Here is an 18,320-nt window from a genome sequence, read left to right as displayed (position 1 = left end):
GTCTAAGTTCCTCACGTCACGACATAAAAATGATGTACCATCGACCATGAGTTGAATGAGAATAAGCTTTTGGAGCTATGTGTGCTATTCTACATTTCTTTTATCCACATGAATTTTCCTTGTCAAGTTACTGCCACAATTGAAGTATCATTCTCTGAGTTGGACGCCTTAACCACACACCTTTTTAAGCTTTAGTTCCAAGGTTTGAATGGAAGAATATTATCAGTTCTCTCTTCAGTATGAAATCTAGTTTAAGTAAGTTGTCAAACTCTTGACCTACCTTGATGCTCTAAAACTCAGGCACCCATAGTCTCTTGTGACCACTATTAACGATATTAACGATAAAAATTCATGATTGTCTGTATAGCTAGATCAAATTATAATTAGTGATGTAAATTTTAAAGGTTGAGATTCGGAAACACACGCTTTTACGACACATTTTGACACAAGTTTTTATGGGATACATTTTGACACATGTTTTGATGTAATATAAATCTCTGCTTTTCTGGACATTAACTCAGCTTTTCATCTGAGCTTTGTGTTACAAATATTGAAGTTCACCTATATATATAGTCTAAGGTTTTATAATAAACCTTACTATATCTTAATCCTGGAATTTACATTTTGTAAATCCAGTCATCATCATGAAAAGATTTCGTTCTTTTTACATTTTGTTCCTCTTTTCCCACATGGCCAGTACATTAACTTGTTCTTCCACAACATGTGGAAAATGTTGCTTTAATTCATTTATGTGTGGGTCTAGAAATGGCCATGCATGAGCGGCCAGCAAGGTCACCGTCCCATGTACAAAAGTAATCAAGATTTTCAAATAACCAGCTTCCCGATCTTACTGATGAATTTATTGTTTGTGCATTTAAGTTAGTAAATAAAGGTTTAATAGCATGCGAGTTTTATAAGGTGGTGCTATTCACACACTTATTTTTACTTCTTATACAGCCATCTCAACTTTCCTCCGTCAATAGATGAATTGAAGAAGATTGATGAACAAAAACTAACAAGGATGTGTAAGAAGTAAAAATGGGTATGCGGATAGCACTGCCCAATTTGTGACCTGTAAAATTGTAGTATTACTATCTCTCACTTGTGCATAAAAAAAAAGTAGAAAAATTGATATCGACCCAATTTCGTTAGAATATCTTAGGAAAAATTCACACATCTTTGACAATCTTGTGATGTTGAAAAACTTTCCATAGTAAGATGATAAGGTCAATTAATAACTAAGGTTCTCATTTGTCATTTTGTTTCATGCCTATTTTACCGCCATAATTTTTTTTGTAAACCATCATTTTTCTTATTTAATGTTATGTGGAACAAATTGATTTTTAATTTAAAATTTATTATATTTGAGTCTTACAGATGGGTAGAAGTGGATGAATTTGATACTAAATGTGTAGTAATATAGAGTAGTTTGATACCAAATACATAGGTAATGTACGTGGAAATATAGGTTTTGATACCTATCGCAGACGTGATGTAGATAGAATTTCCCTACCTATTGATAATGTTTTAATTGACTAACCCTAAGTGTCCATGTGTTGATGATTTTTGAGTTTTTGTTTGCTCTTTTAATAGACATTTTATTCTACCTTAACACTAGGTTTATAACTGACAAATTATTCCTTAATTATGGATTCAAGTTTTTTATCCTTATTGATTCAAGTAAATAGGTCTGTAGACAATTTTACTCTTTGACTGGGCGCAACGACACATAAAAATGTTTGGTAGAGTTTGAAGTGGATGCCCACAAAGAAAATAGATAGATGTCTACTCTTATGTGAAAATTTGTTGTGTACAAAATTCATTGACCAATTATATATGTAACTTAACATTTGAGGTCACGTACGTAGGTTTAGCGGGCATGCATGCATGAACGACTACGTATATAAATGGATCTCGTGAAGATCCTACCTCTATGAAAAAATGTAATTAATTAGCAACGAGCATGCCCGACACGAATACGCTTTCCATACCATTATTTTGATAAGAAAAATTGTTAGCCAGATGAGAGATTTTTTAATGTTCTTGAAACACGGAGTGATACATTACGTGTCTTTATATAAGTGGTGAGATTCTTGTGCTAAAAAAATCAATAATATAAAAAATAAATTTATCACCATTTATATAATAACACGTGGTGTACTACTTATGTTACGGGCACAAAAGAAAATTTCTCTAGGCAGATCACATTTTGTAGATTACATTTAAATTATTTCTGTAATAAAGGGTAAGACTTGTATTAGTGGACCCTATCTCTTCACATTAACTTACAAAATGTAATTTCTCTAGCATCACAATATCTTTTTTTTCATAGAGTTCGAGATTCTTATAGTTTTAGATCGAAAAAAAATTGAGATATGAGACTGACTAATCTGCGGAGAACTATGAATTGTAGTTGGTGAGTGAAATATGTCTTTACCTTCTCACTATGTGATTTTTACTATTTTACCTTCAGATAATAAACAATGTATTCTTTGGCATTTAATCAATCAAGAGCATATCGAAGGGTTTCTGGAAGCTGAACTAGTTAGGATGGTCTACAAAGAAAACGTACATCTTTGCGTAATGATTTTACTTTCTCAACTGATGAACCCATTTATGCCTAAAGTCTGCCCCCCTCTCTACTCATCCCTTAGCCTTTAAATAAAAGATATGAAAGTTGAAAATGTTGTAGGCCTATTTGATTGAACAATCTAGGGTTTAGAGAGAGAGGGGGGGGGGGCAATATTGAGGGAGAAGAGAGAGTGATTTAATTGTGAGGTGTGCTTAATTCACCTCATTGTGCCTTTATTTATAGTAGTAGGATAGGTAAAAACCTTTCATTTTAGGATTACAACATTTAATAGGTAATCTACTCATAATAGGAATATAAGATACATTCTCATATCTACTAAGATTTACACAATCACATTCTTATTCTAAATATGATTGCAACACTCCCCCTCGAGTGTGTAAATACTCAACAAACCATATTATCAGATCTTCAGCAGATAAGGTAGAATAGTTGATGAAGTTATCGGCACAACGGGTGATCACGAGTCTCAAATTTAAGAGAAGTATGCATTTGTAGTAAAACTCACAAAACCTTGTTATGGTCTAGATTAAGAAAGATGTGGAGATTGTTAAACATTAAATGACTTGGATGATTTTGTGGATTATAACTAATAAGGAAAACACAAATTTAAATTAAATAGAATTATCTACAATAAAATTGAAAAAATAATCAAAATTTGAACTGATAAAAAAAGAATGTAAAACCCATAGTGAAGAACACCCAAGAAAGGTGAGGAGATAGATCGATATTCTCGCACCTCACTACATGTGATACTCTAATTCGATTGGTACGAAATTTTGATGCACACTACAATGAATTAATCTATCAGTCTCTTAAATCTTCTCAGGAACAAAATCCTAAATTCTAAATCTTCAATCTTGACTCCTGGATTTCACTTTGTATTTTTTTTTTTTTAATTTTTTGATACGGTGCAAATGAATGGTTAATGAGTTTGTGGCTGCAGAAATCTCAAACATGCTTGACTCGATAGGGTTTTGCTATGGAGGTGGCAAAGTGATTGAGTTGCTAGCCTAGGATTGGGGTGCTTAAACTCAAAACAAATTATTGTCAAAGCAAAACTCTTTCTGCTTGGTATCATGCATTTTGTTTATGTAATTAGGGTTCTTTGTTTGAAGGAAAGAAAGACTTTTCATCAAGAAGTTGTAGACCTCTTCAGCAAAGATGGAAATGGAATTTCATGTTTTTTTTTTAAAAAAAAAAATTACACTGGATATTTCAAAGTTTGATTATTTCTTTTTCAATTTTATTATTATTTGATATTCTTTTTATTTAAATCAGTGTTTTCCTTATTAGTTACTAGCATTTGCCTATACACTTTGTGTGTATCAACACATTTTTTTAGAAAATGAGAAGGAGAGAGGGAGATAGGGAGAGAGGGAGAGAGAGAGAGAGAGAATGTGGAGGGAGTGGGAAGTTTTTGTTTTTGGTTTTTGGTTTTTTTATTTTTTATTTTTTTTAATATTTGAGGTATTTTAACATCACATGTAGGTGATGCTTCAATAAAAAATAGTAAAATTTGGACCTGTGAAATTACATTATTGCCCATCATTGTTTTTGTGTGATAGAAGATTAAGTAGTCTTTTTATCATCTTTTGGTTGACAAAGAGGGTTTCATTAATTAATATAGATAATCCACATAATCATCCAAGTCATTTAATTTTTAAAAGCCTCCAAATCACTCTTAATCAAGACCTTGGATCTTATAAGATCTAGAGGCTACAAGGGAATGTAAAAATATTTGTCTCTTGATTCTATCCCATATATATATATATATGTAGTCCATAGAATTATTCTCACAGAGAGGACCTGCGCATTGTGAGGAGGGTTCTTTCCAATCGTTTCCTTCCAGGCCTAATTACTTTCACCGTTAATCTAGAGATCCGAATGCATGCGGGCTTAAGTAATTACGAGCACATTGACAGATATTTTTGCTTAGAATGTGTAGAAGTACACCCCTACACATATGCATTATGCACGCACACAATAAGAATGGTCTAATAATAATTACTTGAAGTCACATAAATCTAATAAATAATAATAGTATAATTTCCTAAATAAAAAAGAAATATATTTGCTCACCACTTATAAGTGGTGGTGAGTACTAACACCATATGGATTGCCGTTAAAAGTAGAAATATATGTGTAGTAAATAGATTAAATCACACTCATTTAATGATAATCAGGTACCGTTTGGTACGTGAGACGGGACGGAATGGAGTGGGACGAGGCATTCCGTTCCACATTTGGTGCGCCTAAAACGGGTGGAACGCGTTGTTTCATGCGATGAACTTTGGGTGAATTTTCGTTCCGCCTCACCCCTCTGGAACGACTCGTTCCACATCCGTGGAACACAAAATTATAACATCTCCGTCTCCTTCTTCTTCCTCCTTGTTTCCATCCAAGGGCATCTTTGCTCTCTCCGTTCCGTCCCGTCCCGTCCTGTCTGCATACCAAACGATACCTCAATGTGGAGATGATGTTCACCTCTACCACATTAGGATAATGAGCAAAATTGCATCCAATACAAATTGCACAATACGCTACTTCAAGGGTGCATTTTCTTGTCCACGTAGTAATTATGATCGAGTTTTAAAAATACACATCATAATCCAAAATCCTTTCATAAGTCATTGTTCATAAACCATACTTGCAAGGAATCAATCAATTTAGAAATCAATCATCTAGGGTCCATGCATACGCATCAAACTATATTTAAGTTTCATTATTAGGGTTTTAATTGTTAGAATTTGTTGATAAAAATGAAAGATGTCCAGTTTGATTTTTTATTTTTATTACAAATATGATCTTTAAATAAGGCTTAAGAAAAAATGAATATTTTTTTATTATGACATGTGTATCGTGCAAATTGGTCAAACACAGTTGGTTAGACAATGAGGTGCACCCTCGAAGTGGACGCTGTTATTTGACCCATAAAAATTCACTGTAAAATAATTCTTCCTCACCATGTTAGAAAGATGATTTCAAATGCACACATTAGAAGCTTTTGAGGGGGTTAGTGGCTAGGGTGCACCGTGATAACAGTTCTTACTAAATGCATAAGAACACACTAAAGCAGGAAAGGAACTAAGAATAGGTAAGAAAATAGAAGAGAGAGAGATGAAATATTTGTCTATTGATTATGCTGAATGAAATACAATTGTATAGCTGAGGATGCTATATATAGTTCTTCAACACTTAACAACTAAGCAACTTTTCTAACTGTATAACCGTTTCTTAACAGCCTTTCTAACTACTTTGCTTACATGGCACTCCAACTTATGCTGACATGGCAATATTACATTCAACATCCCCCCTCAATCTCAACTAGGATCACCGAGCTTGAGATTGTGAAAATGTTTGACAAAAGAAGGACTATGTAATCCTTTGGTCAAGATGTCTGCAATTTGATCTTCAGTAGGAACATACAACACCTCCAAATCACCTTGTTGTACCCGTTCTCGAACAAAATGAAAGTCGGTATCCAGATGTTTAATACGGGAATGAAAAACAGGATTGGCACTGAGGGCAATAGCTGACATGTTATCACAGTGAAGACTTGGTGGATGACATAAGAACACGCCCAGGTCCTTGAGGATGTTTCTGACCCAAGCTATATCAGCTGCAGTATGAGCTAAGGCTTTGTACTCAGCTTCAGTTGAACTGCGAGACACAGAAGTTTGCTTTTTAGACTGCCAGGAAATGGGATTATTGCCTAAAAATAAGACATAACCAGTAACAGATCGTCGTGTATTCAAATCGGCTGCCCAATCAGAATCTGAAAAGGCATTTAACTGTGGACTCGTAGCTGCAGAATACATGATGCCAGTATGTATTGTCCCTTGTAGGTAACGTAGAATGCGTTTCACAGCCCCAAAATGAATCTCAGTTGGTGAGGACATGAATTGACACACTGTATTGACGGCAAAAGCAATATCTGGCCGAGTAAAGGTCAAATATTGCAGAGAGCCAACTATACTCCTATACAAAGTGGAATCGGTCAGCAATGTACCATCAGAATGTAATAATTGATGATGAGGCTTGTAGGGAGTCGGAGCTGGTTTACATGTCTCCATACCAGCCTTATGAAGCAAATCTTTGATATATTTCGATTGATTAACAAAGATATCCCCATTATCCTGATACTGGATTTGGAGCCCCAAGAAATACGTGAGTTGACCCATGTCTTTTAAATCAAAGACCGCAGACAATTCATGAATTACTCCTTGTATCTTTACTGAACTAGACCCAGTTAAAATGATATCATCGACATATAACAGCAATATTATGATATCAGATTCATCATGTTTCACAAAGAGACTCGTATCAGATGCAGAAGCACAGAATCCCAAAGCTCCGAGATAAGTTGTAAACTTCGAATTCCAAGCTCTTGGAGCTTGTTTTAAACCGTATAAAGACTTCACAAGCTTGCACACATGGTTTGGATACGAAACATCAACAAAACCTTGAGGTTGCTGCATGTACACCTCCTCTTGTAAATCGCCATGAAGAAATGCATTTTTAATATCTAACTGTCTCAAATCCCAGCGATGAATAGCAGCCAAGGCTAAGACAATTCGAACTGTAGTATGACGAACAACCGGACTAAAAGTTTCCATATAATCAATGCCATGTTCTTGAGAAAACCCCTGAGCAACCAGCCGGGCTTTATACCTGGAAATTGTACCATCAGGATTCTTTTTCACTTTATACACCCACTTACTTCCAACTATAGCACGATTTGGTGGTAAAGGAACTAAATCCCAAGTGCCTTGAGCCCGTAACGAGTCATATTCTTCTTGCATAGCTGTCTGCCATTGTGGAATGGTAGAAGCTCGTCGAAAAGAAGAAGGCTCTTGAACATCAGTTATCGCAGAAAGAAATGAATAACCCCCCGTGAATGGATCTTCGTTAGTAATATGTAAAGACTGAAGCTCAGGAAATGAAGTAACTAAAGCAGCATAATTCTTTTTCTCAAGCACCCCACTTTTTAGCCTTGTAGTCATAGAATGTGTATTGGTTCCTGTAGTACATGGAGATGAGTTACAATGAGGAGAGAGAGGAAGAATTACCTCAAGTTGATTGGAGGAGTGGACAGGCAACATGGATGCTGTACCAGAGTGATGACTTGGGGAAGAAGCTTGGACATTGGTACCCCCGGACTGAAGCAACTGTGAATCACGAGGACAAGCTAGAATCTCATTCCTGTCTGAAGCAACTGAACTAGAAGTAGCACTGAAATCAGGAAAAGGAGCTGCTCGATGAGTAGACTCTGAACCCTGACTATGAGCAGATGTAATAGAACGTGGTTGAGACCTTGCACTAGGTAGATTAAAATGCACAATCACAGGGGAACTGGATTGCTGCTGTATAGGTTGAGAACCATTTGTAGGACATAATAGCTGGAAAGGATAAACCTCTTCATCATGGAAGACATTTCGGGAAATAATAAACTTTTGTGTATGGAGATTATAACACAATACACCTTTGTACCCACTGGAAAATCCCAAAAATACACACTGTAGTGATCGAGGTTGAAGCTTATGGTCATTAAAAGGTCGAAGAAAAGGGTATACGGCAGTTCCAAAGATCTTAAGAGAAGTGATATCAGGAACAATCTTAAACAACATTTGATAAGGAGACTGCATAGCCAAACTCCTACAGGGCATTCTGTTGATCAGAAAAACTGCATAAGCACAACTGTGATACCAAAACTGAGTAGGTAACTTTGCATCTGTCATCAAAGTAATGGATGTTTCCACAACATGTCTATGCTTTCTTTCAGCTAGACCATTTTGTTGAGGTGTATGAGGACAAGACACCTGATGTATAATTCCTTTATTTTCAAGAAACTGATGAAACATACTGCTCATATACTCACCACCACCATCTGATTGAAACACCTTAACATGTGCATTAAATTGAGTAACAATAAAGGCATAGAATTTGCAAAAGATCGGAAAGGCTTCTGATTTATTCATCATTGGGAAAATCCAAACAAACCTAGAACAATCATCAACAAAACTGATGTAATATCTAAAACCCTCAACAGATTTGACAGGTGCAGGACCCCATACATCTGAATGGATCTTCTCAAAGACTACATGTGATCTAGTTTGTTTTACAGGAAAAGGAAACCTACTCAACTTGCCATGAATACAGGCAGTACATAAGGATGGACTAGAATCTGAAACAACTGACAACTGAGCAACATTCAACATATTGTGTAATATCTCCTCAGAAGGATGACCCAACCGTTTATGCCAAATGGAACTCTTGATCTTCTTTCCAACAAAAGCAATGCTTCGTCCAAGCTGTGCAGCAGACAATCTTGAAAACACATTAACCGGAATCTGGAATAACTCCCCATCATCACTCTTTCCGTGGTACAACACCCTCCGAGTTGCCTTGTCCTGTATAAAGAAAACCAAATCATCACAAACAAACCAACACTTATTATCTTTACATAATTTCTTGACAGAGAGCAAATTCATGGCAATCTTCGGAACATGTAAAACATTATGTAAAACAAGAGTGTGTTGAGATGTTTTAAGAAGAGAAGAACCAATATTAGAAACTGACAAAGCTTCCCCACTACCAACAGTGATCTTTGAATCACCATCATAAGGAGTAATATTAGTTAAGACATCAAGATTTGATGTCATATGGTGAGTTGCACCTGAATCAACAACCCATGTATCAGCTGAAGCAAAATCATGCACATTCGGAACTTCATTTGCAGTAGTAGAACTCTGAGCAGTCATTGCAGTAAGGGAAGCAGGAGGTGGAGCACCTTGATATGAAAAATTATTTCTGTGAAAACATTCTAGAGCAATATGCCCCTTCTTGCCACAGATTTGACAAACCACAAAGCCTCCAGAAGGTTGACCACTATCAGTTCTATAATAGCAATTAGGTGCCGTGTGACCTCGTCTTGAACATATTTGACACTCTGGAGATATAGCAGATATGTAATTAGTATTCCCACTCCAAGAATTACTTTGCTTGCTGCCACCGGAGGAATTTTGAGGCCCAGTAAATTGAGACCCTTTCCCATTATCATGAGGAAATGTAGAACCAAATCTGTTGCCTGGATTAGACCGAAAGTTATTACCTCCACCATTGTACCTTTTATTGAAAGATCGAAAATTGTTGCCTCCATTATTGCCATTGTTGGACCTGAAATTGTTACCCCCATTACTGCCATAACCAGATCCTCCATGAAACCTGCCATCATCATCAAAAGTATTATCTTGTGACCTTTTTAACCCCGAGCTTTCACCCTTCTTATAGCTTTGGAATTGACCTTGAGAATGCGAAACATGACCTTGAACAGACATTGCAGCAAGTGACTGAGATAAACTCTGTACTCGAGACTCAACACTTGCTTCAGCCCCAAGAAGTTGAGCTCGAAAATCTGTCAATGAAATCGGTGTGTCTCGAGCCAAAATGATTGTCCTTATTGTTTCAAACTCTGATGGTAATCCGGATAACGCAGCAATGACCAAGTCATTCTCAGTGACCTTCTCACCGGCAGCCACCAACTGATCTCGAATCCCCTTCAAACGTAACAGATATTTATCCACAGAATCAGCCCCTTTCTGTATGGTGTGGAATTCAGTCTTCAGTTGATTAATCTTGACAACAGAAACAGAAGCATAACGTTCTTGAATACATTTCCAAGCTTCATGAGATGATTTACAGCCAATAACATAGTCCATAGCTCCATCGGAGAGAGTAGCAATTAGCAAACTCAACAAAGATACATCAGTTTTCACCCATTCTTTATATGCCGTGGAAATCTCCTTAGTCACTCCAGCTCCATCAGTGACACAAAATTTAGGTGGACATTGCGATTCCCCATCATAGAAATCAAACAAATCATATCCACGAAGAACAGATTGAAACTGATAATTCCATTTGACAAAATTATCATCATGAAGCTTCACAGTAATCATACCCAAAAGACTCTCAATCTTGACAGTACTAAACGACATATCTTGTTGAAATCAAAACAACCACTTGAGACCGCAAAATTAGAAAACTGTGAAATGTTGTAGGGAATACACTTCTGGGCAATCGGCCTTAGGAAGTGCAAGAAACACAATCAATCAAGAAACAAACTAATCAATCAGAAAGAAATGGCTATCGGCCTTTTGAATTCTTTCAAACAACACTCTTTGGCAATCGGCCTTGGTCGAGTGCACATATCACAGTTGTAAGGAATGGCAATCGGCCTTTGTATTCCTTCAACAAACTCACAAAAAATGGCTATCGGCCTTTAACAAGAAATGGACATACCAACAAACTCCATCGAAGAGACAACGTTTCAGTGCGGCATTTAATCAAACATATGGAGTGCAGAATCAAGAAACAGAACCTGAGACTTGAGTACACGATCAACGAACCCCATCATACAGCCACCAACACATCAGCAGAAGAACAATCACATCAATCCTAAGCAATCACAGCGGAAGAGCAACCCCGAAGATCTAAACCCTCGGCGATGATACCATGATAACAGTTCTTACTAAATGCATAAGAACACACTAAAGCAGGAAAGGAACTAAGAATAGGTAAGAAAATAGAAGAGAGAGAGATGAAATATTTGTCTATTGATTATGCTGAATGAAATACAATTGTATAGCTGAGGATGCTATATATAGTTCTTCAACACTTAACAACTAAGCAACTTTTCTAACTGTATAACCGTTTCTTAACAGCCTTTCTAACTACTTTGCTTACATGGCACTCCAACTTATGCTGACATGGCAATATTACATTCAACACACCGCACCACCATAGGTGGATAGAAAATCACAAGTATTTTTCGGGCTTAATTAACATAAGAAAAAAAAAAGTTGGCCTCAAATGTACACAGTACTTTAGTCCTAAAAAAAATGAAATTTAGAATTAGTTCCTGAATTTTCATATGAGGTATTTCTCAGGTTAATGAACATGTTACTTTAGTCCTAAATTCTGAAGTTTAACTAAAAGTTCATTAATGATGTTACTGAGTGCATGTCTTGTTAAATTCAAAGACATCAAATAACAAGTTTTTATCCATTTAGTACAACGATTTATTGACATTGCTCTTCACTTATAAATGAAATGTATTAGATTCAAATCTCATATGGAATGACAAGTTCGTAACCAATTTATTCACCACCCCTTCATGCTAATACATTGTTGCTTAAAAATAAACAAACAAGTTTTTAAAATTTCAATTCAAACACTCATTGTAACCTAAAATTAAAAGTTGAAGAGCCAATTCTAAATTTTACTCTCAAATGCATTTGGAATACCATGGTATATGAACACAAAGATAGAACCCACCGAGGTATATTCTATGCTTTAATTAAATTTAGTAATTGGGGAAGCTCGCTTTAAAAGGATGTAATTAAACATGTATGTAAAGTTAATGTCGTGACTTCACATGGTTTCAAAATTCGACAAAAAGGTTTCAAAACTGTCTTTCAAACGCAAATGTAGTTATTCAATCAGTGATAAGAAATGTTCTTACAAATATTTTACAGAGAATTGTTACTCTTAAAAAGTTATTATGAACTACTGAAAGTACAATTTCTTGCTGATATTGGGATATTTAAGGAGTGTACAATAACATTTTTAGAGTGTCAGTAACATCTTTCATAAAAACATATGTTAAATTATCAATTTGAACGCAATCATATTCGTGCAAAGTCGTGATTGAACAAATAATTCAAATTAATTTAAACTTTCGAAGAAATAATTAGCTGGTTCTGGAGGAGTCCATCCAAATGAATTCAGAACCCGATTAATTGAGACTTAATTCAAGATATAGCCAACGTTTCACCTTCCAAGAAAATGATATCTAAGCTAGCAAATTACAGTTAATGAAAATGTAATGCTATATATGAAGAAAATATAGTAGTTCCAAAAGGAAATTTATACTGTAATGATAACACTAATTATGTGAAACAACTCTATTTTTCTTCTAATTAGTTGTAAATTGTAATATAAACGCTGCCGGAGTATGACACATTGTTTCTGGTCCACTGTCCTCATCATTTTGACCTGTCTCCTATTTTTCATATAATAATATTTTTCTCTATATAAACACACTGCATGTCACACATAATTTGCAGGCTCAAAAGCTAACCCTTCTCTGGATGCAAAAATATATTGCAGAGCAGGGCAAGCCGTTGGTGAAGAGAAAGAGAGGCCTAAAAAAATACAATTTTAGGAGTCTCTCTTTCTCTCTCATCAGATGCAAAAAAATCCAGGTCTTGCTTGCGATTGCTTTTTGTTTTCTTGGTGAATTTTGAGTGAAGTCTCCAATTTTTTCTTTGTGATCATAAAACCCAACTCACTGACACAACTCCATCCAGCTCTCCAGCATTAGGTTGAAGTAACGCAGAAGCAAAAATCAGTGCACACCAATACAACCAAAAGCTAGACCAAAAAAGAAACTTGTTCTTTTAGCAAAGCCAGTAGGGACCTTATAAGCACTTCTACTTCCAAACCTCCAAATAAGCACTTATTGTCAAAGCCAACTCAGTGTTCATTTCTTTCTATTGACAATGGAGGCAATGCAAGGAGGGCAAATTGGGTTGGTTTTGCAGCAAGCTAAGGCGCCGCTAATCGTACCGTTGCTGAAGTTGGTGGTGGTTTTGTGCTTGGGTATGTCTGTGATGCTTTTTGTGGAGAAGGTGTACATGGGCATTGTCATAACGTTGATTAAGCTGTTTAGAAGAAAGCCTGAGAAGAAGTGGAAATGGGAGGCCGTTAAGGATGATGTTGAGCTTGGAAACTCAGCTTATCCTATGGTTCTTGTGCAAATTCCAATGTACAATGAAAAAGAGGTATTTTTTGTGTTCTTTTTTCGGTAGCTTTTAAGTTTGGTTTTGGAGTTACCACGTTATACTACAGTTTAAAGATATTTTTCTTAACTTTTAAATATGAGGTTTTAGATTTAAATTTTATAGACAACGAATTCAATAACAATTTATTTTCCCATCTTATAAATATTATAGCGTTGTATTTAAAAAAAAAATGAATTTAGAGTTTCGAGTGTAATATTGTGGTGCATGATGCAGGTTTACCAGCTATCAATTGGAGCGGCATGTGGGCTTTCCTGGCCATCTGACAGGATCATCATTCAAGTTCTTGATGATTCAACAGATCCAGCCACCAAGGTTCTTTATTCTAGCATATAATTTAAATTTCATGAGTTTTTCTTCTTCAATTTCAGAGTTGATAGATTGATTAGGCATTTAGACAAGAGCTGTTTAATCTATAATTTAGATTGACAGTATGACAACATAATATATGAAATATGAGATTATTGAAATTTAAGAATTGGTATTAACACTACAAAAAAATCATCCTGATCTATTTATACTGTAAGATCTCATCTCTTTATAAGAAAGAAGATGAATGACTTTTTTCGAAAGTGACAATAATGAAACAAAGACGTGAACTTTTGCACATTTTATGGGTTTTATGTATGTACTTTTTGCTCAAGGTGGTTTACCCTTTTGAGTACTTTAAATGAAAAAAAATTCTTCAATCAACTTTCCTTTAGAAAATTAATAATCTGGGTGTTGACTAAAAATAAAAAATAAAAAAACCATCTGGGTCAAAAAACATGACACAAAACGCAGCCAGGCCACTAATTCCAACAGGATCCTTTCTGGATTGAAGATTTTGAAGATTTTGAAGATTGTTAGTTTTCATCAGGTACAATTTGTGTTTAATTTGAAATAAAAAATATTTAAAATGATTTCTGACCGCACGATATGCGATAAACGAACACGATTCACAAACTTCGAAATCCTCACAAAAATGATCCAAAAGGGATCCGGATTCCCACAAATTAATAACTTTTTTCTGCAAGTATTTCCCTTCTGGGGAAAAGTCCAATGCAGCAATTTCCCCATCAAAATATAAAAAAACCAAAACTTGCCCATTTAAATCAACAAGCATTTCAATTTGTGATGTGGGTTTTGACCTAGAAAAACAACAGGATTTGGTGGAACTAGAAGTGCAAAGATGGGCAAGCAAAGGAATAAACATAAATTACGAGATCAGAGGCAACAGAAATGGGTACAAGGCAGGGGCTCTGAAAGAAGGAATGAAGCACAGTTATGTCAAACAGTGTGATTATGTTGCCATCTTTGATGCTGACTTCCAACCTGAGCCTGATTTTCTCTGGCGCACCATTCCGTTTCTTATCCACAACCCTGAAGTTGCTCTTGTCCAAACTCGCTGGAAATTTGGTAATCATCGTTATTTCTTCTTAATTACTATTATTGTCATATCATTATTATTATATACTTAATTAAACTTGTTTAATTATTGATAGCTATATTTTATGTGGAATGTGAGTTGATTGCTTCTTAAATATATTACTTTGGGTCTCTTAAAAAGAGGATAAGACCGGGCGTAGCTAAGTTGGCTATAACAGTATGCTCCACCTTCTAGATCAAGTTTGAATCCCTCTTTTTGTAATTTGGTTTAAACTAAATTAGTGTACCGCTCGAATAAATGAATAAGAAGAGAAGAAGTGTTGGTAAACATTTGTTGCATAATTTTAGATACCATATGAAGAGAAGAAGTGTTCGTATACATATGTTAGCATAACATCATCACGAAGGTTTTTCTACTTTGATGCATAAAAACCATAATCCAAGATTAGTTGAGCACTTCACAATTTCAGGGCTTTTCAAATATTCAATGGATATGTGATGGAGTTTGTTTAGATTCTCTTTACGATCTAATATAATGGAGGAAAATAGAGTTGTAAAAACACGCAAGGGTAAAGGTGTGATAATAATTTATTGGTGCTGCTGTTGCAGTAAATTCTGATGAGTGCTTGATGACAAGAATACAAGAGATGTCACTGGATTACCATTTCACAGTGGAGCAAGAAGTGGGGTCTGCAACTCATGCCTTCTTCGGTTTCAATGGTATAGCATTTTAGAAAAAAAAAATTGGCAAGGGAAGTACAAAGCAGTTTCCGGTTTCCCCAATTAATGACATGACACTGAGAATGTGATGCAGGCACGGCTGGTGTCTGGAGAATTGCAGCACTTAATGATGCCGGAGGATGGAAGGACCGAACAACTGTGGAGGATATGGATTTAGCTGTCCGCGCTAGTCTCGGAGGCTGGAAATTCGTATATCTTTCTGACGTTAAGGTAATCAAATATGCTAATGATAACAGTCTTGTCAAAATATCAAGAAATCTTAGCTACCTACATTTACAACAAGTTCGAATTAATCATGCCTTAAGAAATACGATTTCCATGATAATCATCCCCTGATATCGAGGTTTCAAAAATTACCGTGCATATGAATAATTTTACCGTTTTAGTAGAAATCCTGTTCTGTGATTTTTTCAATGTGAGCATTTCACTTTTGATCCAATATTAATAATTTTGTACATTTCAGGTGAAAAATGAATTGCCAAGTACTTTCAAAGCTTACCGTTATCAACAGCACCGATGGTCTTGTGGCCCTGCTAATCTCTTCCGAAAGATGGTAATGGAGATTGTAAGAAACAAGGTAAACTTCCAAACCGTTTCTGTTGTGTTTATGAAACCGGTTTATGAAGGCACAAGTAAAAGATCCTTTAATTTCTTCCTACTCACTGTTACTCTAAATATATTGCAGAAGGTGTCCCCAATGAAGAAGTTTCATGTGATCTACAGCTTTTTCTTTGTTCGCAAAATTGTAGCGCATATTGTTACATTTGTGTTCTACTGTATCATTTTACCAGCTACTGTTTTGGTTCCTGAAGTTCAAGTTCCCATTTGGGGTGCTGTTTACATTCCATCCATCATTACTCTCCTCAACGCCGTTGGAACTCCAAGGTCTTTGTTGTTTCGAATTATTACGAACTAAAGCCTATCTCTACATTGACAGATAATGCGATAGATGTTTTCCCTTGTAGTTACGTATTCATTACTAATAGTTTCAAAGGTTGTATTTACAGATCACTCCACCTTATGATTTTCTGGATCCTCTTCGAGAATGTCATGTCTCTGCACCGTACCAAGGCAACATTTATAGGTCTATTTGAAGCAGGGAGAGTAAATGAATGGGTCGTCACGGAGAAACTGGGAGATGCTCTCAAGACAAAATCAGGAGGAAAAGCTGCGAGGAGACCTCGATCAAGGATTGGAGAAAGGTATAATGATTCTTTGCAACCATATGTCCGTCTGTTTTGAAAGCGAGAATATGAAGTTTACGTTTTCTATTCTTCTGGTTCCTAATGAACAGACTGCATATGCTTGAGCTCATTGTTGGATTCTACCTCTTCTTCTGCGGGTGCTATGATCTTGCCTTTGGAAAGAACGGCTACTTCATCTTCCTATTCATCCAATCTATTGCATTCTTCATCGCAGGGGTTGGTTACGTTGGCACCTTTGTCCCCAACTCATAGTCCCCCAAATTGTTTCAAGAATTCATTGATCAACATCCCTTCCGGCATTTTCATCAAAAGATCAGACTACTGTTTTTTCGTTATCAAGATTCGATGTTTTAAGATTAATTAAGGCGGATCATTCTTTTGTGACGAGCGATGGTTCAAAATATGTTATTTCTTTGTGGATAGTCTAGGAAAATACAAGGATATGTATTGGAAGCGCATCATACTGTAAAAACAAGCACCAACAAAGAGTACCAAACTTGTTGAAAATGCGACAAGAATAAAATTTTGAACATGGTTCACATGAAAGTTTACTCTGTTTAAGTGGACTGGCACCATCTTTCATTCTTTGCACTTTGCACTGATTGCTCAATAGGCACACATAACTTTTTAAGTCTTGCAAGTACTAAAATAAAGGGAACTTTAAGGAAAAGCTTTCAGTACTGTTCATTTTAACGAAAAATCATATTTTTACACTAAAAAGTCAATTATGGTACTATTCACTTTACCCTTTATTTTGTCCTTATCATTAAAACTCAAAGTTTTCAAATCATTTTCATTATTTTTCCTTAAAATAAAATCACTTAAAATATCAGTATATCCCTGTTGTGAGGGTGAGTGGAGAAATGGATTACGATCAAATTAATTCAAGAGGATTAGGGCCTTACTGCTGCTATTTTGAGTGATTTTATTTTAGTACTCATCCTCTTGAATTAATTGAATCGTAATCCGTTTCTCCACTTTGCTATTTTGAAATACAGATTACGATTAATTTTTTACGTAAAATGAACAAGCTCAACACTACAAAAGGCGAAATGGTTGATTTGTTTGTAAAACAATAAGTTGTCCGAAGAAACATAAAAGATGTTGCAAAAATAAATGAGGTCAAACTAGCAGTTCAACTTCGACGAAAAAAAAAAACTAATTGTTCAACAAAAAATAAGAGATGAAAGTATTATGTTAAGGTAAATTGCAGTACATAAACAAAACAGTACAATACTATGTTGTAGTTATTACTATGCAAACCTGTAATCGAATCAAACTGGTTATAACTTATAGCCTTCCTCCTTTTTTTTTTTTTTTTTTTTTTTTTTGAAAAAATAAATTTCAGTACATAAACAAAACAGTACAATACGGCTCCGACGACCAGCAAGAGTAAAAAGACGATGAAATATTCTGTCAAAGTGATGGAATATTTTGTAACGGCGTCGGCATATTCGTTAACTTGATAAAATATTCTGTAACGGTGTCAGCATATTCTATTAAACTAAAGATATATTTCGTCCCCTGAACATTACTTTATGCCGATTAAACATT

At 35.5% G+C, this 18,320-nt stretch overlaps 3 protein-coding genes across 8 annotated transcripts in view; 2 read left to right on the top strand and 1 right to left on the bottom strand.

Annotated features, from left to right (window-relative positions):
* The window catches only part of LOC126628289 (uncharacterized), a 99,293-nt gene that overhangs the window by 62,962 nt on the left and 18,011 nt on the right, over positions 1-18,320 (top strand). The window lies entirely within an intron of this gene.
* Positions 8,843-11,392, bottom strand: LOC126628286 (uncharacterized). Of its 2 annotated transcripts, none has more exons than XM_050297919.1 (2): positions 9,270-11,392; positions 8,843-9,003 (listed from the first exon to the last, which is right to left on the bottom strand). In XM_050297919.1, the coding sequence occupies exons 1-2, from the start codon at positions 10,585-10,587 to the stop codon at positions 8,963-8,965; spliced, it is 1,359 nt and encodes a 452-aa protein (XP_050153876.1). In that variant the 5' UTR covers positions 10,588-11,392; the 3' UTR covers positions 8,843-8,962. The 2 variants fall into 2 exon arrangements, with proteins under 2 accessions (XP_050153876.1, XP_050153877.1); XM_050297920.1 differs by having other exon boundaries at positions 9,384-11,392.
* LOC126628283 (glucomannan 4-beta-mannosyltransferase 9-like) lies at positions 12,713-17,312 on the top strand. Its single transcript, XM_050297913.1, has 9 exons — positions 12,713-13,434; positions 13,669-13,767; positions 14,598-14,850; positions 15,430-15,540; positions 15,635-15,771; positions 16,025-16,138; positions 16,247-16,446; positions 16,569-16,763; positions 16,856-17,312. The coding sequence occupies exons 1-9, from the start codon at positions 13,153-13,155 to the stop codon at positions 17,016-17,018; spliced, it is 1,554 nt and encodes a 517-aa protein (XP_050153870.1). The 5' UTR covers positions 12,713-13,152; the 3' UTR covers positions 17,019-17,312.

Source organism: Malus sylvestris, chromosome 7 (genome assembly GCF_916048215.2).
Source record: "Malus sylvestris chromosome 7, drMalSylv7.2, whole genome shotgun sequence".
In the NCBI taxonomy this organism is placed as follows: domain Eukaryota; kingdom Viridiplantae; phylum Streptophyta; class Magnoliopsida; order Rosales; family Rosaceae; genus Malus; species Malus sylvestris.
This window is presented reverse-complemented; position numbering and strand designations above follow the sequence as displayed.